Here is a 23,036-nt window from a genome sequence, read left to right as displayed (position 1 = left end):
CGCTGCATTGGCGAAAATATTTCGTAATTAACTTGATGTTGTTTGTCATTCTTGAAAAACCACAAAAAGTACGTTTTTGTGTATCTCTGTGACTTTGTAATGTTATTGTAATATATGAGGCAGTCGTTTTAACATTTTTCCTTTATGGATCAAGATACTGGGTGCTATATCGCTAGTATGTAAGACTCTCGGAACGTTTTCACCAGCGTTAGCTAGGATATATTCTGAACATTCACTGAAGCAAACATGTCCCAGACACTGAAGTCTTTTAACCGGCGTTTATCTCTAGCACTGGATCATCTCTGCTAAAAAGACAACTACGTTGGGTCGGCCCTGTTTCCAGGATAGAGAATCACAGACTCCCCAAGATCACTTTGTTTGGAGAGCTTTCTACAGGCCACCGCAATGTTGGTGACCCCAGGAAGCGCTTCAAAGACACCCTAAAAATTACTGAAATTATGCAACTTAGACGCTAGACATTGGATAAATCTTGCTGAAGATAGAGATGCGTGGAGGCTCACTGTGCATGAGACCGTCTTCAAGTATGAAGAAACGCGTATCGCCAATCAACAGGAAAAGCGTCGCAATAGACAAAACCGTCAGAATTCTCCATCACCGGTTGTAGGCTTCACATGTTATCGTTGCGGTCGTGCCTGCCAGTCATGCATTGGACTTTTTAGACATACGAGGACTTGTGAATGACGTAATTTTTAAACTATTATCTTCGTTCGAAAATACTGCCATATTGTTTATAAATCGCTTGGTATTGATCACTCTTTGTGGAATTAACACCATCCATCGTCATCCATGTAAGCCCGTATACGAGCTTTGATTTTGTTTTCAAGTTGGATTTGGCTTTGGTTGATGATGGCGGATGTAGCTTTGGAAGTCCAATGTATGATGGAATAGGCGTGAGCAAAAGTCACATTGTATGGAGGGTGGGGAACGTGGTTGTTTTAGCTTTTCTTTTCTAATGTTTCGTTTTTCCTGAGTATTATGTTTTTCAGTTTTTATCGAAAAATTCAGTGCCTTCCATGGTTCTCTTCTTCCAGAGTGACCTGTTGCTAGCAAGTTGTTCCGATAATTATAGATTGATGTTTGCATGGTTGAGGGAGACTTTCAGCTTATCTTTGTTACGAATTTTTGGTCTTTCGGGGGTCTTTTGCCAGTGCTAAATACAGCATTATTAGGGGAAACCTCGTAGAGTCCATCTGCATGACATGCCCTGTCCAGCGAAGGCGGTGTTACAATATGGTGGCTTCTAAACTGGGCAACCTCGCACGATCGAGGATTGCATTGTTGGTGAGACGATCCTCCCAGCAAGTGCCTAACTGCCTAGCATTTTCCTCAGTTTCCTCTGCTGAAAGTTTTCAAGACATTTGATGTCACAGCGGTATACTGTCCAGGTTTCACAAGCATAGAGAAGAGTGGAGAGAGCAACTGCCCGGAAGACCATAGTTTTTGTGCGGATAGATATAGCATGGTTATTGAAAACACGATGATTATGTCTTCCATAGGCACAATGTCCTGCTTGTCGACTGGCAGGGACGAACTGGGGTGCGACAACAACATCTCTGCGCACAACAACCCTGGCTCTTGTACATTCCACCGCGGGATACTGCACCCCTGTATGGTGTCGTAGTGCACATACTCACCTGCTTGACAAACCCATCAACGACGCCTTGCGTATTGTATCGGGATGCCTAAAACCTACACCTACTGAGTTTTTACCAGTTATTTCAGGCATCGCCCCTGCCGAGCTTCGCCACAGAGCTGCCACACTTTCCCTGGCTCGCCGATCACTGGACCTACACCACGGGCTTCACAGCTACATCACCAGACGGGCAATAAAAAAACACCTCAAATCGAGAAGCCCGATTGTTGTTCAAGCACAATCCTTGCTGGAGCACTACACCACTGTCTCATCCTAGATCACCAATACCTGGCAAGAAGAGTGGACACACAACACCTCCAGACTCCACACCTTTGTCCCCGACGCTGGACCTGTGCCACCAGGAAAGACTCTCAGCCGACCTGCCTGGGTACGGCTGATCCGACTCCGCACGGGTGTTGGGCGCTTCGCATCATTGATGCACAAATGGGACCCATCAGCACCTGCGGCATGCAACTGTGGTGCAGAGGAACAGATAGAAAACCACATCCTCTACCATTGCCCGACGTTTACTCCACCAAGGGCAGTTGGTCTGCCGCTGGAGGACTCTACAATCAAGTGGCTGCTGGAAGAATGCCCGGACATTTGACCTCAATGAAACGTAGTTCAAAAACCAACCTCTCATACGAAAGAAGAAGAATGTCCTGCTGTTATGCGATGTTCAATATCCTTTGCAAATGTTGGTAGTAGGCTTCCGAAGTAAGAGAAGTGGTCTACTTCACGTAGAGCAGGGGTTCCCAAACTGTGGTACGCGTACCACTAGTGGTACGCGAAGGTCTTTCAGATGGTAAGCGAGAAACTCACTGAAGTTGACACGTGGACGTCCACGGTTGACAGCAGTTAAAGTAAAATAACTGAATACAATTTGCGCAAACTTTCAAATTACTCAATGTGCAATACTGTGTCATAATCAATGTTATTCGTAGGAGATTCAAGCGTTTATGACGCAACATTTAGGTCAGTAGTTTTTAAACTTTTTTCGTTGCGACGTTTTCGAAAATCTTTATTGGACTTGCGACTTACTCAGCGATAGGAATTTCAGTAATTTTTATTTATTTGTGTCTCTCTCTAGCCTTTATTTGTCGCGCGACGAAATGAATTTAGAATTGCGCTATGTGATTGTTAAACCAGAAGCATTTGCTACAGTTTCGCAATGATGAGTTCTCATGCACATGTCAGGGGATAACAATATCTGTGAGCGCTTTATTGTGCAATTGAGTTTAGATACGAAACGGAATCATTGTGTGACGCCCTTGAAAAATTAAAACTACGCACCAAGAGCGTGGCGACGCACACTTTGAGAACCTCTGACCTAGGTCGTTTAACAGAAAAGCCAAAACTTTTCAGTTTTCAATGTTGCTACTGATAGTGGCACTAGTAGTGCACCCTATTTATTGGTATTCTACTATAATCTGACAGCTCAATAGCTTACTGTAATTATATTTAGTCTAATATTCAAATTTTTAGTCTTGAAGCGCTGTGCTAAAATTTGTTAAACTTTCTTGCCTTTTATTGTACATTTTTGAGATTTTCTGGTTGTAGCGTCGTTGTTGGTAGGCTACGCGTGCACTGTATGAAACTGCTAAATGGTACATGAATAGAAAAAGTTTGGGAACCACTGACCTAGAGGTCTTTTGTTGATATTAATCTCTGGGGAGGTGTGTTCGGGTGGCGTTTGGTTGAGTATCTTAGTTTTATCAGTACTGACTTCCATTTCAAAATTCTCATAAGAGTTGTTGTAAGTAGTGGCTATCATTTGGAGATCATCAGGAGTCCAGGCAGGTATGACATTGTCATCGGTAAACTGCAACTCATGGATGATACATGTATAATGGGTAGGCTAACATCATATTTACTGAGGTTTAGCTTCAAGAAGCCTGGAAGGCTATGTTGTTGTTTTCATGTTGTCGACGTTGGTATGGTCATTCTTGCTGAGTTGAAATTTTACCAAAACCGTTTCACGTTTTAAAGTTTTATGTTTGTAATTATTGTATTCTACAATACAAACGTTCTATTTCGTTCATAACAAAGCTCTGTTTCAAAAAGGACTTGCTGCCTACATGACAAACATTTGTGTGTTTCACCTCACAAATTATGTTTAAAATATTTCAATGGAATATGTAGATATAATTTAACAATGTCTGTGACTTTAATGTTTTGCATATTTATTGAATGGGTGGCATGCAATGTGACAATATTTGTATTTTGGTTACTGTTTGTGTTACGTAGTTAGTATAAAGAATGGTGGGATACCTAGTCTAGTTTTGACAATGCCAAAGTCAGATTTTTGTTGATTTATAGTTATCAGTGGAAAGAGTGATTTTTTGTCAGTCTGGTCATGGCTACAACGTTGCAGACTGTTGTTAATAATTTTATTTAAACTTTTCAAAAATCACATTTTATATCAAAGTTACATTAACTGCTCTTCTAGGGAAACATCGAGTTTATGGGTCGGACCAAAGGAAAACCAGTACTCAAGTTTTATGCCAACGACGACCAACGTGCACGACTGAGGTGGTTGGATGTAGCGAAAGGAGTTCAGACTGCCGGAAGCATCCTCGCCGCATTTGAGCTTTATCTGGTTATTTTTAATCTTTTTGTTAAATTTAGAATTGCATAACTTAATATCTTAAAGTTACCAGATTTTTGTGCATCAGTAGGCCTATCTTTTGAATGCGCTATGACATTATCAACAGCTCTGTGTACTTGATTATGTTGCATTTTGCACAATAAAGAGGTAAAACATTCAATTTTGAAAGGATAGACTCATCGAAAACGGATCTCGTAGGATAAGTTTGTTTATTATCTTGGTTTGTTTATCATCTTGGTTTGTTTATTATCTTGTAATCATAAACAGACATAACCCAGCGACAACACTGCATTTAACATTATAAAAACAAAAACAATAAGCGAACGTTTTCGGCTAGTCATACAGCCCTTTTCAAGCCTATAAGAAAAATATTTTTAAAAAGAAATACTAAAGAATAATACATTATCACAACAAAAATATGGACAAATCTAAACATTTGTGAAACTTGCTTAACTGGCTCACACAAAATGATTACTGAATATTACGCAGCACAACGGGTCAAGTATTTGAGAGATAAAATTAATTAATTTGTTCAGAAAAGAACTCAAGCAGATTACGCAAGATGGACAGAAGCACAGCACGAGATAGTGGCACAAACAAAGTAAAAATACGAGAAGCACAAGACGTGACAATTCAATCAAAAACTGTTAAAAGATAAGAAGCTCCGCCAGTAAATAATTGCTAATTTCAGCAAATAATCTCAAATACTTGACCCGTTGTGCTGCGTAATTTTCTGTTATCATTTTGTGTGACAAAGTTAAGCAAATTTCTCAAATGTTTAGATTTGTCCATATTTTGTTGCGATAATGCATTATTCTTTAGTATTTCTTAATAAAAATAATTTTCTTATAGGCTTGGAAAGAGCTGTATGATTAGCCGAAAACGTTAGCTTAGCCTATTCTTTTTGTATTTATAATGTTAAATGCAGTGTTGTTGCTGGGTTATGTCTGTTTATGGTTTAAAAAGGTTACCTCTCTACCCATATTGTATCTTGTAACGCTTCAGAAACACGAAAAGCAGGAGATGCCTCTTCCTCCTCCACGGCGTAAAGACCTGCACATGGTTCCATATGGAATCCGACCCGTCCTACAGAGGACAGCACTGGAGTTCCTTATATGGGGAGTACGAAACATGCAACCTTACCAACTTCTTGCCGTCGATACCCCGAGTGTGCTAATCCAGGTAGTAGCTTGTATGGTTGTACTATCTCATGAACAGTCATGCTTATGAAACTAAAACATTATTACAAATGAGAGGTTGATGAGTATGACGTGGATATGACGTAGCCAAAGCAAAGTTGATCGAAAGCAGCGATGAAGATTGTGATGGTTTGGTTGTAAAGAATTGACAGTTGATTGCAAAGTGGCCTTTACTTATGTATTCAACTTTATAATTAATGAGCAAAACCTTCATGAAGTCACAAAGGCCTTCCTTCTGTTCTCACCTCGGGATGGTGGAAAGACTTTGGATGGTGTGTTGCATGGAGATACCAAAGACGGCAATGAAGGTACCCCCAAATATCCTGTCAAGAATATTTATTGAAACATTGAAAATGTGCGTGGGCGCCCAGACCTGGAACAACACACATCAACAAACTTGGTAAAAGAATCAACCAGCAATTTTAAAACACACCATATACCCTTCACATTGTAGAGGTTTCGTGCGATGCTCTGTGCTTTGTATTTAACTTACGGAAAATCTTTAAAAAGCTACACAAAAGCATGACTACCATACTGTAGGTCCTCCGTAAAGAAGACATGTTCTTTTTGCTAATTGTTCTCTGAGGAAACAAAACATGCCCAAAATTTTCATTTTCAATGCTATTTATGTTTCTTTCACACAATGCCGAGTGTTAGCTGCACAGCAGGTTGGTGCTTTCACAAAGACGCTGAAAGTTAATGCTCATCTTAATTCAATTTTGTCAAACTCATTTGCACCAAGTAGTTGTTTACAGATCAATTGAAAGGTGTTTATACCCACTACTTACACACAGAGGTTATCCCTCGTGTTCAACAGGCTACATATCGTTCTGAATGCGAATTGCAATCTACTTTCCCTTTGACATGTCACTAAAGATTAAAATAAAACATCACTCATAAGCTGTCGTTATGCTTTTAACATGATTAATATTAACTCAACACAATAAGGAATATTCCAAATAAAGTATTGCATCACTGGCATTAATTAGAACAGCAAGCAACCTACAGACCTTTAGGTATGCACTTCAACGATAGTGGGGAACATGGCATGAATAACTTTGCAGAGTGTCAAACAAAGAAAATTTCCGTGTTCCGACCATTGCTTTGTTGACCCAGGGGAGTGATCTTGTGGCCAATGTCACTTGTCACTGCTTTGGTTTCAACGATTAAAATATAAGCTACTTTAGTCTCAACATCTACTTTGGTCTCAACATCTGCTTGGTATCTAGAAATTTGGTTGTTAGTCTTTGCAGAAAGTATATCTGTCAACTGATAAAGCTCCACATTATTGAATTAACTCTGAGTAACTGCACTAGCCTATGTTTGTACTGAATGGTTTTATGCATTTTAGGGTTACTTACACTGGTTAGCATAAAAAAAAAATTCTATGAGATCAAGGTTTTTGAACTAGTTTTAAGGTTAAGGTTTCATTCTGTTGTATTTATGGAGAGTTTACGATTGTACGTGACAGATGCTGCATAACAATAAATATAAAGAAACGTACGCTACCGGAAAAACTCAAAAGCCTTCCTTTTAGCGTCTCCATGCTATGGAAGGAGCAAGAAGACCATCACAATGATTGTTATTTTTGTATGGTGAACATTAACAGGTTTAACAAAAGAAACAAATTTAAAATCAGTCAACAACAAGACCTGCATGGAATTTCTGTACCAAATCCTCCAACAGAGATGTAAAGTTCATCACAATTTAAGATAAGTGCAGGTAATCGAAAGTACTATCAAGAAGAGATGAACTATGACTCTCCTAAGGCGAATCTCCCAAGAAAACCTAGCTGAATGATCTCACAAGAGAGTTAAATCTCTCAAATAAGCTGCACAAAAATAGGTGTCACGATTAAACGAACCGACTTCTTGAAAATGGTAGCCTACAGCTTTTGCATGGTACCGCTACAAAGGGACAGAATTTATAAAATCTTTTAGTAATGAAAATACTCTGGTTTATTGTAAGGATATTCAGAGTTTAATTGAAACATTCGGGCTATCCTATTCAGCAACTAGTACTTTTTTTAAAAAGTAAATAAAAGATTACAACACGGAGTATCAATATGGAATTTCAATATGCCTATGATAACTGTGTAGCAGCACTGAGTGAAAACCACCTACAGCAGATTCTGAATGCTTTCCACCAAGCATACAAGAGGCTTGGACTTAGCGTTAATATTATTAAGACTCAGGTCCCCTTTCAACCACTTCTTAAAGATCGTACCTGTGCTCTGCCAGAAATCCTTCTTGATGGTAGACCTCTAAAGAATGTGAAACACTTCTGTTACCTCAGAAGTGAAATTTCAGACAGCGTTGACCTTCAGGATGAAATACAACATCGTTAAAATTGTGCTAGCACCGCTTTTGGAAAACTTCGCTCACGAATATTTGACAACCACAACATACGAAAAAGTATTTACTAAAAGAGTTTTATGATTACTTATTGATTCATGCTTTAAGTTGGTGATGTTGCAGTGTGTTTTTATTAATGAGTTTTACGATTAATTATTGATTCATGCTTTAGGTTGGGGAATTGGGGATGTCGCAGTATCTTTGTACTGAAAATGTTTACGATTACTCATTGATTCATGCTTTAGGTTGGTGATGTCGCAGTATCTTTGTACTGAAAATGATTACGATTACTCATTGATTCATGCTTTAGGTTGGAGATGTTGCAGTATGTTTGTATTGAAGAGTGTTACGATTACTTATTAATTCATGCTTTAGGTTGGTGATGTCGCAGTGTGTTTGTACTGCAGAGTTTTACGATTACTTAATAATTCATGCTTTAGGTTGGTGATGTTGCAGTGCGTTTGTATTGAAGAGTTTTACGATTACTTATTAATTCATGCTATAGGTTGGTGATGTTGCAGTGCGTTTGTATTGAAGAGTTTTACGATTACTTATTAATTCATGCTTTAGGTTGGTGATGTTGCAGTATGTTTGTATTGAAGAGTTTTACGATTACTTAGTGATTCATGCTTTAGGTTGGAGATGTGGAAATCAAGACCAAGATCATCAAAAGTTTGAAGAAAAATCCAAATTTTTCCCAACCATTGTATTTTGCAACTGCGGTATGTAGTTTATTATAATAACTTTTTGTCAAAGTTCAATAAAATGCAGTCCGTCCATTGTGACATAACTAAGTTTATATTCTAGAACCTTCCTGTGGATCAGCTGTATTTCCCACCAATTGTAATTCGAGTAAAAGACAATCGAAAGTTTGGACGTCGACCAACTGTTGGCCAACACATTATCACCAACGTCACAAAGTACCGCATCGATCCAATCCAAGACAAGATAGAGCAAAGTGACGAAGGATACGGTGAGTGGGCGGATCGTTTAAATGCAAAGCCATAATTCCATCGCACAATCCGACGAGTATGTAACACTCACCTGCACCAAACGTTTGACAAGAAAAAATGGCAATCCTAACCGTTCTGACTGAAAAGATTCATCGTCTGCAGTAATAGTGACATCACAATGCATAAAAACATATTACTTGGCAAATTAATCGAAAACAATGAAAACGTTATTTTTGCATCACGAAACTAATTGTAGAACGTTTAACGTCTCGTTGTATTCCTCAAACTGCTTTACCATCAACAATATATCAAACTGCCTAACAACAAAGTTCACTGGAGTCTTAATTGTAATCATGATTCATGATATACAACCTCGAAATTGATTTTAAACTTATCTTTTCTGTATGTCATAATCGCAACAGGCACGTAAAAATAACTTTGTATTTCAACGAAAATAATTTCAACCAGACGAAGAAGAAAATGGGTTTCCAGTTGTGTCACGAATAGAGTCAAAAGGAGTAGAAATCGAAGTTGAGAAGCCAACCGAAAAGCCAAAGGCGTCCAGTGGCTTCTTCGGCAGATTAAAAACAGTAAGTTTACCACCTTCTTTGACTGCAGCAAACAATTGCAGTTCCGTTATTAACGTTTTGTGTTTTGTAAATTATCGTCACTGAAATATTATCGAGATACTTGAATAGCTGGCAACAATAAAGTGCTAAAGTCGAATGAGAACCATCTTTTTTTCTGTCGCACTGCGTGTTGCAAAATGTGGCTTGTGCAAATGTGCATACATGCGTGGGCTATGCACAGCTTAACCTACGCTCGGTAGCAGCCGTCAACGTTATGGACTTTAGACTTAACCTTCTCATTGCCACAACTTAAAACCTTTCAAATCAATTCATCTCAATTTTGAAACCTAATCAAATTCGCCCAATAGCCATCTTCAAACACGGAGGATGCTGCAATTCAAAGCTAATTTTGAACAGCTATCTAAGGTTAACACAGAACCTAACTTTGCCTTAAATGCATCGAAGGAAGACGTGATGCTCCACTAAAGATAAATTCGCTTAAACTTATTCAGAGCATCCAATAAAATCTATCCTTGCGGATAGCTTATACTGTTGTAGACAATAAGCCGGGCCAGCAAATTAAGCAACTGTAAGACCCCACGACACTGGTTCGATTTTCGGAGTGTGCGCTTGAACATCGCATTTGAAGAACAATTTCCAATCAACGGCACCTAGTGGACGGAAAAACTCAGAAACATTAATGTTTTAACAATCGGAAACTTAACTCTGTCAAACTATGTGACCGGGCCTGTGTAAATGATTCAAATCTTCAAGTATGTCTCAGTGGCGTAACTAAGCTTCCAGAGGGTTTTTTAGTCTGAGTATATTGATTTTCACAATCAATCATTTACCTTGAAAGGTTTTCAGGAAGAAATCCGCCTATAAATCGGTTAGTGTGATTCATTTACATTTTTTATCACTTACTTTTAAGTTTTGTTTTCATATTTTTATTTCAAATACCATTTTCAAGGCGTGCAATAATTAACGGAGATTTATTTTTTGTAAATCATTTTGTTTTTGTGCGTTTTTCTGTTTCATTGTAAATTGGTTAGGATTAGGGTCAGGGTTAGGGAGATAGTTGGTGTTGTAGGATCAGGGTTAGGGAGATAGTTGGTGTTGTAGGGTCAGGGTTAGGGAGATAGTTGGTGTTGTAGGGTCAGGGTTAGGGAGATAGTTGGTGTTGTAGGGTCAGGGTTAGGGAGATAGTTGGTGTTGTAGGGTCAGGGTTAGGGAGATAGATGGTGTTGTAGGGTCAGGGTTAGGGAGATAGTTGGTGTTGTAGGGTCAGGGTTAGGGAAATAGTTGGTGTTGTAGGGTCAGGGTTAGGGAGATAGTTGGTGTTGTAGGGTCAGGGTTAGGGAGATAGATGGTGTTGTAGGATCAGGGTTAGGGAGACAGTTGGTGTTGTAGGGTCAGGGTTAGGGAGATAGTTGGTGTTGTAGGGTCAGGGTTAGGGAGATAGTTGGTGTTGTAGGGTCAGAGTTAGGGAGATAGTTGGTGTTGTAGGGTCAGGGTTAGGGAGATAGTTGGTGTTGTAGGGTCAGGGTTAGGGAGATAGTTGGTGTTGTAGGGTCAGGGTTAGGGAGATAGTTGGTGTTGTAGGGTCAGGGTTAGGGAGATAGTTGGTGCTGTAGGGTCAGGGTTAGGGAGATAGTTGGTGTTGTAGGGTCAGGGTTAGGGAGATAGTTGGTGCTGTAGGGTCAGGGTTAGGGAGATAGTTGGTGTTGTAGAGTCAGGGTTAGGGAGATAGTTGGTGTTGTAGGGTCAGGGTTAGGGAGATAGTTGGTGTTGTAGGGTTATGGAGATAGTTGGTGTTGTAGGGTTAGGGAGATAGTTGGTGTTGTAGGGTTAGGGAGATAGTTGGTGTTGTAGGGTTAGGGAGATAGTTGGTGTTGCAGGGTTAGGGAGATAGTTGGTGTTGTAGGGTTAGGGAGATAGTTGGTGTTGTAGGGTTAGGGAGATAGTTGGTGTTGTAGGGTTAGGGAGATAGTTGGTGTTGTAGTCTAATGTATTGACCTTGGGAGTTAATGTCTTTGCTTGAGCTTCCTAAGGTCGAAGGTCTAGCCTTTTGAGAGTATAGTCAATATCTCGTTCTCCACAACATCCCTACCAGTTGCGCTTAAACGAAGTTCGGTGTAGTCATAGATGATGTGGTTTGAGGTGTGCGTGTCGCTGCCACAATCGCGAATAATCTTAGCACAACGATTAAATGCTACTTATGTCTTAACATTTACTTTGGTTTTAACATTTACTTGGGTCATAACATCTACTTGATGTATCGTGGAGCTGAAAAACTTGTTTGAGTCGCACCACTCCATCCTCAGCAGGACAATGAGGTGGTTGTAATGACGAGGGTAAAGGAACGGAGTCTAGTTGTTTTAGATTTTCATTCTCCATTTGTCGTTCTATCAATCAGCCACAGATACGTTTAATTTTCACATTTCAGCAGAAGTTTGGCGATCCTCACAAATTGTTTTCCTCAGTTGCCTAAAACGTTTATCAGGTCAAGCGTAGTTGTTGCAGTGAAGCAGATAGTTTGTCCCAAGTCCCGTCGACAAAAGGCTGAGTGCGAGCTCACAGCGTTAAATGCATAGAAGAACATAAATATTCTGCACAGATCTGAGACGCTTGGATCCGTTCACTAGTTGCTGGCACAGCCGATGTTGCCACAATGACTACTGCAACCAAATAAACGCTTAAAACTCTGCAGTAATTTATTTGAAAACATGGCGTATCTACTGTGAAAGCTTCTGCTATCCAGATACTAGGTGTTTCAGTAACACAGGCGAAATGTTGTTTGCTTGCCCGGCGGCAACAAACGAGGCGGTGATCAATCTGTGCTACCTTAGCTCAAAATGCTTCACCTGGGAGGGAGGGCAGTAGCTTTTTATTGTTTTTAAAGGTTGTCTTAAAAATAATTATCTACAGTCTTACCAAAGATGGGCAAGATTTGATGATCTTAAAGATCAAGACCACGTCCATCTGTGGGCATTACAATAGACTTAAAAAAAAACTTTTCAGCTTTTCTGAATTGGATTAGCATTGAAACAATGCATCCTCAATATTTGACGCATATCATTGGCAGGCGAAATTTACATTTCATTTTTGTTAGGGTAAGGGTTAGTTAGCATGTTTTGGAAAGGACAAGTTGATTCACTCTTCCAAGAGAAGCAGAGTATTAGAGGATGCAACATTTAGAATTGATGTTGAACAGTGATATATCAAACAAAAGTTTTTAGGAAGGTGGTTGATAAAACGTAAGCATAAAGTGCTTCCCCAACAGCGCAACCAATCATGCTTCTCTGATTAAGCAGTTCAGCTATGGATGAAGAAGTAATTAAATTATCAAGATTCAAGCATTTCACTTTTTTTTGTTTCTTTTTGTTTTGTTGACTATTTTTATTTTACTGTTTCTTGGTTTGTCAACACTTTTGTAACTGATCGCATGAACAATGGTGATGATGGATGCAAATATGACACTGAAGTTCAAGACTTTGTTCCATTTTTTGCCCTACTTTTAATCTTTCAATATGTGAGCTTTTTTTATTTTAATTTGTCTCACTTCGTTAAACGGAAGCATTTTTATCGTTTATAAACCAACAAAAGGTTGTGTATTTAGTTGTTACAGTCTCGGGTAATATCTTTGGATGTAGAAATACGCAGTAAATGCGCAATCAAGTCGAACACAATTTAAAAATTTTAACAAGTTACTGTTGAAAAACAGATCAGAAAAAACAAAAATCCTTGTTTTTTTTATAGTGGAAAAGTATTTGCATGTAGAAAATTAAACCCTTTCCAATCCCCTTATAAGCTAAATAAAATGTTTTGTTTTGGGTTAAAATATTCACAAAGAGTTCACACTTTTTTCTTCTGCGACAAACTTTAGAAAATATTTTCCAGACAGTGCGGAAGGATGAGATAGACTGGTGGTCAAAGTATTACGCTTCGATTGGAGATAGTGGAAAATGTGGAGATTACATGTCGCTCGGCCTCGATCTTATCAAGGTAGTTTATCTTGAAACAAGTTTTGGTTGTTTGTTTGATCTGGTTGTAAACCTTGAAGCTGTCGCAGATTTACAAGAATGAGCTGGAAAAGCAGGAAGACTTCAATTATTTCTACGATTTTATTGAAACATTCAAGTTGAGCAGGGGAAAGCCAGAAGAAGATGAAGAGCCTGATTTCGCCGGAGAGTTTAAGGTATTATCTCATGTAATAGTTTTAAGTCTCCAATAACACAACTTACATTGAGATATTGTAAGTTAATTTAGATGGTGAAAGGGACTGACGAAACATGTTCCTTGATAGACCGTGGAAAACAATTTCCAAGACACAAACACTGATCGTACAAATAGTCAGAAATGGGTCAAATACATTCACTTTAATCATGTAGGTTTATTGGCCGCATTGTTGTACAACGCTTCCCAATTTTCAATGCTCTAATCGCGGTGGCGCATCAAGTCAATTCAGGCAGCACACGGAGAATTGTTGAACAAAATTAAGCGATAGTTTTTTAAACTGATATTTCCCTGTTATGGCAATGTCTTGTTAACACATGTGTGCCACCAAAGTGAGTAGTAGCGTAGCCAGGGGGAGGGCTTGAGCCCTTCTCCTTTAATGTGTATATAAGGTCATGATAATTGAATCAATAAAGATCGTGATGTTATTTATTAAATGGTTATGGCGTCACATAGGTTCAAATAATGGTTAAAGGGATAGTAAAGGAAAAACCTGACTTGGCGATTTTCCACGTTCTTTGTGTTTAACTTGCTACCATAAAACGATTTTCAATAAAAATTTTGCCCCATTGCGGTCTGATCAGCATTCCGCGCCCGCTTTTGTCAGAGCTTTCAGAACGACAATAGGCGTGAGCAGCGAAGCGTGCGACTGTACAGTCTACGTCACTGTAGGCGAGCAATCAGTTGATCGCGCAATAGTTGTTACTGCCGGCGATTTAACTGTAGGGTATGCAAGTATGTACAATTGTACATCAAAACAGCAGGTTTCAACATCAAAACAACAGACAGTTTGCTCAAAACATCAGATCTGATGTTAGTGTTAACGTGGCTTTTGATATTGCTGTCTATAGTGACGTATTCTCGAGCAGTGTTTGCACTTTTTGGTCATTTTGAAAAAAAATAAAAATAAATGAAACATTGAACGTTGGGCCTTGCCAGTGCTATTGAAAACAATTTTTTTTTCGGTAATTTTTTTTGAAATGTATTCTTGAATGTTCAGTTTACGCATTTTAATGCTTAATTTCCGTTTGAAAATTTCATTTACTATGCCTTTAAAGTTTACATGATCCTTTTCGGTTGCCTTTAACGTAATATAAACACCATTTGCTGCAAACTTACATGATCAACATCGGCAACACAAGTTAGATAGTAACAGATGTCTCCACAAGAAACCAATCTGTGACGTTTTGAGACTTATCTTCTTCCTCCTCACAAATTTGAAACGATAAAATATATTTGTTCTTGAAGATGGTTTCAGATGTCTAGATGAAAAAGATGCACTTTTAAAAAGTATAATAGCGCTCGAACTTAAAATGCAGTTCAGGCTGGTTTGACCTTTTTATGGTATGTCATGGCTACCTAAAGATACGGCCTGATTTGTCACATTTTGTAGAAATTTCCAGTCTTTGCTTCCAGATTTTCCAGATTTTGCTAACTTTGGGCAAATGTTTGAATAAATATTTGTAAAAATTGTATTTTTAAGCTTTTTGTACTGTTTTTCCCAGATGACACAATAAGTTTTAACATTTTCACATGTTGAAAAACAAAGAAAATTTGATTTCGAAGATTTTAGTCAGACTGTTAATTTTTCAACAACAGTCTGATTCAGCATTTTTCAACTTACTTTTTCTCATTTTCTATTGCTTCCCCAAGACAACAAAAAGCTTTTATATCATTAGGAGACGGAAAAAGTAAAAACATCTCAGAAAATGTCAGTCAAACACTAGTAGTACCTGTAATAAAAATCTGCAAAATGTGACAAATCAGGCCGCATCTCGAGGTGGCCATGGGTATGTTTTACAAATATTATATTAGATTTGTTTTCATCGAAATTATTTCACACAATTGTTTGCCACTAATCTAATTTATGTTACATTTAACTCGTTTGCAACCTTACTGAATGGACAGTGGACACATCTAACTAACATTTAACTCGTTTGCAACCTTACTGAATAGACAGTGAACAAATATAACTAACACTTAACTAGTTTGCAACCTTACTGAATGGACAGTGGACACATATAACTAACACTTAACTCGTTTGCAACCTTACTGAATGGACAGTGGACACATATAACTAACATTTAACTCGTTTGCAACCTTACTGAATGGACAGTGGACACATACAGCTAACACTTAACTCGTTTGCAACCTTACTGAATGGACAGTGGACACATATAACTAACATTTGGTAAAAATATTGTAACCAGGGTGCATTCAAGATCTATGAGCTACCAGCAGATCCAAATGCCCCGATGCCACAGCGATTTTTCTCCAAACTCCTTCCCACTGATGCCGTGGTACGTTTGATCGACAATTTGTTTATTGTGGATGCTGAAATACCCTTTTTATTTTTGCTTATGACATCGTAGGCCTGTTATGACATTTCATATTCCTATTCAAATTCTTCCTTTGGGAGAGGTAATTTTGAAATACAGTACCATAAGCAGATGACTGACAACAACTTAACAGGATTGAATAGCATTGTTTTAAACAATACATTAAACAATAGTAATGTATTACGTAGGATGATTAACAAGAATAGTAATGTATTACGTAGGATGATTAACAACAGTAGTAATGTATTACGTAAGGTGATTAACAACAATAGTAATGTATTACGTAAGATGATTAACAACAATAGTAATGTATTACGTAAGATGATTAACAACGATAGTAATGTATTACGTACATTGATTATTATGACCAACCAATCGATAAATTCTCTCAACAAAGTGCTTCCCACCAACTTTTTTCACTATTTAAGTAATCTTGTGAGTTATACATTGCTTGATTTTTTTGAATGTCGATCGCAGGACATCAAAGTTCGGGTTTATGTTGTTCGAGGTTTCGAACTCGCACCACAAGATTCAAATGGCTTAGCTGATCCGTATCTTAAAATCAAAGTCGGAAAAAAGCGGATTAACGATCGCGAGCACCACATCCCGAATACTCTAGAACCAACGTTTGGGAGGTTGGTTTATTTTGCTTATTTTTTTATGAAATTTCGCTAAAGATTTGAAGAAGGATTTGTACTTCCCTTTACAAGCAGTTGTGTCTAACTTGCAGTTTGCTTACCGCATGGTAGGTGCCGTCGTATTGATAGGGTCGAGGACTTGGCTTCATGTGGGAAAGTAAATGTGTTGCTCTCTGCATTTATCGTCGCTGAGCTTAGGCTCAGTGAAGACTTTTATCATTTACAGACCGTTTGGCGATCTATTTCCAGCAAAAAATACACCTGAGAATCCTATGTTTGATAAAAATTGTTGTCTCTGTTTATAATATTTAGTTTCATTTCGTGTTTTAAATTTCTAAGGATGTTTGAAATCGACGTCAAAATTCCTATGGAAAAGGATTTGTTTGTACAAGTTTACGATTGGGACTTGATTGGTACTGATGACAAGATTGGTGAAACCGTAATCGACTTGGAGAACAGATATTTGACAAAGTACCGGGCATGGTGCGGTCTTCCTGAGTCTTACGATACGTAAGTAATCTTTCCTCCTAACATATTTGATTTGTTTAAAGGTAAAGTAGTTGTCTGAGATGTTTGTTTCAGCCTTTAGCTATCCTTGTTCCTTTCCTCAGCCATCTTTATTCCGATCTTTAATCATGTTTGTCCGGCCTTCACAACATGCTATCATAGTTACAAACAGTAGACTTCATACTGTTTCTGAATTTAGTGCACATCTTCAATTGCTTGTATCTACAAATGTGTGACTTCCAGAGCACAATAGGCAGCTTTGGGTCCAGCCTATTGCATAGTTTAATTCCAGCACAACCGTAAACCCATAGAGGAGTGAAATCCTCTTCCTTTTGCAGGTGTGGCGTTGGTGATAGCACAGACGATATCTTAAGCGACGAAGATAACATTTTCTAGTTATAAAGTAGACTAAATAAAAGTCAATGAAACTGACGTGGTTAAATTAAATTCTCCGAATCCTTTAAATAGCGTGATAAAGATCGGATTGAAACAATGAACAGTCATGAAATGTACGGTTTAGCAACAACGGTGTTTTTGAGCAGTTGAAAATAACCCTTCAATTCCTTAACTTCTGATAATTTATAAAATGCTTTTATCTACAGGACTGGTCCAACACCATGGCGGGATCAAATGACTCCAAAGGACATGCTCTATGACAAGGCCCGACGAGAGGGATGGGACGAACCGGTTTGGAACGGAAACACTTGTGTTTTGCTCAACAGGAATACGTATCGACTTAACGACTTCGAAGCTAATAAGGTAGCCGCCTTTACAGTATTCATCTTTCGCGTCGAAGGTACATCTTTGTAACAATTACTGCTGTAACGTGGTATCAGACTACTTCAACCATTCTCATGCCAATGCCACTCGCATTCTTTGATGTTGGAAATGGTTTATGAACAGAAGCATGCGCCATTTATTTCATCATTAAATAAAGCTGACGAACAATCTTCGATTGGAAACACCAGTAATACATCGAGTACATGAACCACACAAGACCAAATACATGAACCAAACTAGATCAAATACATGAACCACACCAGATCGATTACATGAACTACACGATTGAATAGATGAACCACACCAGATTGAATACATGAACCACACCAGATCGAATACATGAACTACACGATTGAATACATGAACCACACCAGATTGAATACATGAACCACACCAGATCGAATACATGAACCACACCAGATCAAATACATGAAATACACGATTTGAATACATGAACCACACGATTGAATATTATACATGAATCACACCTGATTGAATACATGAACCACATCAGATCGAATACATGAACTACACGATTAAATACATGAACCACACCAGATTGAATACATGAACCACACCAGATTGAATACATGAACCACACCAGATCGAATGCATGAACCACACGATTGAATACATGAACCACACCAGATTGAATACATGAACCACACCAGATCGAATGCATGAACCACACGATTGAATACATGAACCACACCAGATCAAATACATGAACCACACGATTGAATACATGAACCACACCAGGTCAAATACATGAACCACACCAGATTGAATACATGAACCACACGATTGAATACATGAACCACACCAGATTGAATACATGAACCACACCAGATCGAATACATGAACCACACGATTGAATACATGAACCACACCAGATCAAATACATGAACCACACGATTGAATACATGAACCACACCAGGTCAAATACATGAACCACACCAGATTGAATACATGAACTACACGATTGAATACATGAACCACACAAGATTGAACACATAAACCACACCAGATCGAATACATGAACCACACGATTGAATACATGAACTACACCAGATCGAATACAGGAACCACACGATTGTATACATGAACCACACCAGATCGAATACATAAACTCCCCAACATGAAATACTGTACATGAACCAGACAAGATCGAACAGTTAGACTACACAAAATCGAATGCATGAACTACACATGATCGAATTATGAACTACACAAGGTTGAGTACATGAACCACTGTAGATCGAACAAATGAACCACACAAGATCGATTATATGAACTAATTAAAATCAAATACATGAACCACACAAGATCGAGCACGTGAACTACGCAAGGTCGAATATATGAACCAGACAAGATCGAAAAGATGAACTACACAAGGTCGAATCCCTGAACTACTTAAAATCAAATACATGAACCACACAAAGGAACTACATATATGAACCAGACAAGATCGAGCACATGAACTACGCAAGGTCGAATATATGAACCACGCAAGACCGAGCTTGAGCTGACGTCATGTAGGCTAGGTCGCTCTTTCTACATTGAGTAAGACATGTGGTTCTGATGTATTGCTTTGGTTTCAGCGGGGTGAACCACATTCAGGTGTTGAGAAGTGCAGACATCATAACAGATGATCATGAATAGTCATGATTGCTTTGTTGCCATGGGCCTACAGTGCAATGACTTGTAGTGTAGTATAATGAAGATAACAGCAGCATTCTTATTGTGAAAGTGGAATTGTTGTGTATAATAGTTTGATCAAGCAAACATGTTAACATCTCCGTATGCCCAATAAAGCATTTTTTATATTTTAAGAAACCTTCTGCTTTCTGGGGCGAGGCGGATCAGAGACTATCTCTACACGTGCTTCGAACATTCCCACACGTTTCTGAACACGTGGAAATGAGACCTTTATTCTCGAATGTGCTACCTGGAATCGAGCAGGTGCTGTGACTACTACGTAAACAAGCAAAGTTCATTTGCTTTACTTCACCTTTTCCATTTCATCAATTTGTTTACCACCCATGCACTATGACAATATGTGAATGTCATTTTACTTTAGGGTCGACTCCATATGTGGGTTGATATGTTTCCCAAGGACTATGGATACCCAGGAGAACCTTTCAATATTTCCCCGAGAAAACCGTCAAAGTAAATTATAGTTTACCTGTTTTCACTTTTTTTTTCACAAATAATTTTGCGCTGTAGTTGTCATTTAACGTCTTGACAACTGTTCAATTAATGGTAGACTCTTTCTTCATTGCTGTTAAGTTTGTACTGCTCCTTACATACTTCTGCTGTATGCTGTTACATTAGAGTTTTTGTTTTTGTTTGTTTATCTTTATCCTGCATTGCGGGAAAGCGGACTTGAGCGCTATGCATCGGTGTACGCCTTCCGACATACACCTGACCCACGCTGCAGCCGACAGCAATGTCTGTTTCCGGTTGTCTACTTTACGTATGACTTAAATTCGGTACTACCCATTACTTGTTTAATATTCACTGAAAAATAATCGACAAAACAGTCCAGTCCAATATTTCCAATAACATTAAGTATATAGCCCTAACTTTGTTTGCTGTGAATAAAAAATACCACAAAAAGTGTCAACACGTAGATTGTTTTAGATTTTTGGTTTCATGCAAAGCAACTAAAAATTTGTTGAAATATTCCACAAAGTTGTTGTATCACTTCTCCGAATAGTTTTTCCCTTAAGTGTTCGGTTAATTCCTCTCTACGTTATAGGCATTTCGTACGCGTGATTATTTGGAATTGTAGCGATATTCCAATGATGGACACTTCTTTTGTTGGCGACAAGATGACAGACATCTATTTTAAAGGATGGATCAGCGGCCTCGAGCACCAACGACAAAAGACTGACGTCCACTACAGGTTGAAATTAGCTCTGTCAGAAGCAAGTCTCACTATATATATTATGACAACAGACAACTTCGATAGCTCATTACAGTGAACGAGTGAGCGTCTTTCCAAGAACCGCCTATAGTACCTTTGTAAAAATGTAATCACAAATTAGAGTTATTTACAAGTTGAACTAAATCCGAAGCACCGCGATAACAATTAACAACGTCGTATGCAACGTAAAAAACAACGTAAGACGACAATAAGAGCACTTTAATTTTCTGTGGCGTCAATAAAGTCAATTAAAAAGGACGGAAAATCTTCATCTTGCGTTCCAAAATTTTCTGAGCTTCTTGTATTTTTCACACTTTTATTCAGCTATAAAGAACTTGATAAATCTAGAAAGGTCGTTTATATGTTCTTAGATCAATGGATGGAACGGGAATGTTCAATTGGAGATTCGTCTTCCCGTTCGATTACCTGCCTCAGGAACGTTTGCACTACGTATCGAAGAAAGAACACTTGTGGAGTTTGGACAAAACAGTGACTAAGTTTCCTCCTGTGCTCACTTTACAGGCCTGGGACAACGACCTTTTCAAACCTAACGAATATATTAGTAAGTGCATTGCTTTGTATTTTGGTGGCCACAAAGAAAGGATTATTTTATATGACAAATGTGTTACGACATGTTTTGTTTCCAGTTAATTAAAACCCTTAATTCCAAATTGGTACTGTAGTCAGATAACCCTCATGTGGTTATTGTGAGGTTGTCCGAAGTGAATCATCTGTGTCCATATCAATATCACCAAGTGGTTGACTAAGATCATCCAAGTCCATTGATTCTCACTCATTCTCAAACGTATTGCTCCAATAAGCAGCAAACCGAAACTCTTAGTTATTCTAAAAAAATTGATATTTCTGTTCACTATCTTTGGTTGTAAGCTTGGGGTTTTTGTTAAAACAGGTGAAATATCTCTTGCGTTGAACAAAATGCCAAAGTGTTCAAAATTTAAGCGGACTTGTTCTCTTGAGAACACTCCAGATCTGCAGGGAAACTGCAAGATGGACATGATATCGATGTTCGACCAAAAACTTCTCAAAGGATGGTGGCCTCTTTACAAGGTGGAAGAGGGAGAAAGAAAACTTGCAGTGAGTTATTTTTTAATGCACGTGACCTCCAACCTGTATGGAGTTTAACTTCAATTAATGTTCAGGGAAAACTTGAAATGTCTTTGGAAATCGTCACCGAAGAAGAACACGAGGAACGCCCAGCCGGTCAAGGTCGCGATGAACCAAATTTAAACCCGAAACTTGATAAACCAAAGTGAGTGATTGGCGTTCTAAAATCAAGGATATGTATAACTACGGGATTGGAAACTTTGTAGAACTGAAACCACTTTAAATATTAGTAGGGTCACTGTGATAAAGGTTTGTGCCCAGCTATGATTAAGGTCCACATAAACTGACTTCAAAGGCAGCAAGCAGTGAGCGGACAAAAAAATGTAACAATCCATTCACCTTCAATAACCTTGCCATTGATAGGGACTTGAGGTGTTGTCTCACTACGTCCCGCGAGTTTAACCGTTTGATGGCAGCGAAGCAGTTTCATGTCTCTCATTACTGACATAAACGGCATTGCAATCTCTGTTGGCTGCTCTGTTCGTATTTTGGTTGCTAGTTTAATGGGGACTCGATAAATTCTGTTGTTGCTTTATTCTTCTCGGACATGGGTCGGGCACTGTATGTGCCTTGATACTCAAGTGGGGTAGTGGTTCATAAAAGGTTAAGAAACGCTGCAATAGAAGGTAATTTACAGTTTATTAAAACAATAAGCTTTGTACAATGTACATGAATAGTTTTGATAATCTTTTAAGTATTTTTCATTTCATTTTTCAATATATTGTAATTGAAACTTTACCTCATTTTTTTTCAGGCGGCCGGCTACTTCGTTTGCTTGGTTCAGTTCACCTCTGAAATCGCTGCGTTATATTATCTGGAGAAAGTACAAATGGATTATCCTTGGCATTATTTTTCTGCTTCTGGTTGTTGCCTTCATAATTCTCATCATCTACTCTTTTCCGGTTAGTGTATAATTTGTTGAAACCTTTTTTAACTTTTTTTGGTTGAAATCATGCAATGATGAAATCATGCAATGCAATGCAATGCATGCAATGAAATCATGCAATGATTTCTACCACATGCAATCTTATTCCATCAAACACCACACATTCAGTCTTTCTCGACCAAACACTGCCACATACAGCATTCCTCAAATCAAGCACATTGTCAGATATTTTCACGTAGTCTGAGTCTGTCAAACACTA

The 23,036-nt window shown here is 38.4% G+C and overlaps 1 protein-coding gene across 1 annotated transcript in view; it reads left to right on the top strand.

Moving 5' to 3' along the window:
- Positions 1–23,036, top strand: part of LOC145768279 (myoferlin-like) — a 71,614-nt gene that overhangs the window by 45,487 nt on the left and 3,091 nt on the right. Inside the window, exons 34-51 of the mRNA XM_082579758.1 lie at positions 4,104–4,253; positions 5,268–5,444; positions 8,451–8,537; positions 8,623–8,788; positions 9,237–9,358; positions 13,238–13,342; positions 13,410–13,535; positions 15,784–15,873; positions 16,390–16,547; positions 16,890–17,060; positions 17,660–17,816; positions 19,671–19,799; positions 19,918–20,006; positions 20,599–20,745; positions 21,138–21,328; positions 21,677–21,861; positions 21,927–22,036; positions 22,646–22,793. Coding sequence (XP_082435884.1) covers positions 4,104–4,253; positions 5,268–5,444; positions 8,451–8,537; positions 8,623–8,788; positions 9,237–9,358; positions 13,238–13,342; positions 13,410–13,535; positions 15,784–15,873; positions 16,390–16,547; positions 16,890–17,060; positions 17,660–17,816; positions 19,671–19,799; positions 19,918–20,006; positions 20,599–20,745; positions 21,138–21,328; positions 21,677–21,861; positions 21,927–22,036; positions 22,646–22,793 — 2,508 coding nt within the window. The remainder of the gene's footprint in view (positions 1–4,103; positions 4,254–5,267; positions 5,445–8,450; positions 8,538–8,622; positions 8,789–9,236; positions 9,359–13,237; positions 13,343–13,409; positions 13,536–15,783; positions 15,874–16,389; positions 16,548–16,889; positions 17,061–17,659; positions 17,817–19,670; positions 19,800–19,917; positions 20,007–20,598; positions 20,746–21,137; positions 21,329–21,676; positions 21,862–21,926; positions 22,037–22,645; positions 22,794–23,036) is intronic.

Source organism: Aplidium turbinatum, chromosome 4, assembly GCF_918807975.1.
Source record: "Aplidium turbinatum chromosome 4, kaAplTurb1.1, whole genome shotgun sequence".
Taxonomy (NCBI): Eukaryota; Metazoa; Chordata; class Ascidiacea; order Aplousobranchia; family Polyclinidae; genus Aplidium; species Aplidium turbinatum.
This window is presented reverse-complemented; position numbering and strand designations above follow the sequence as displayed.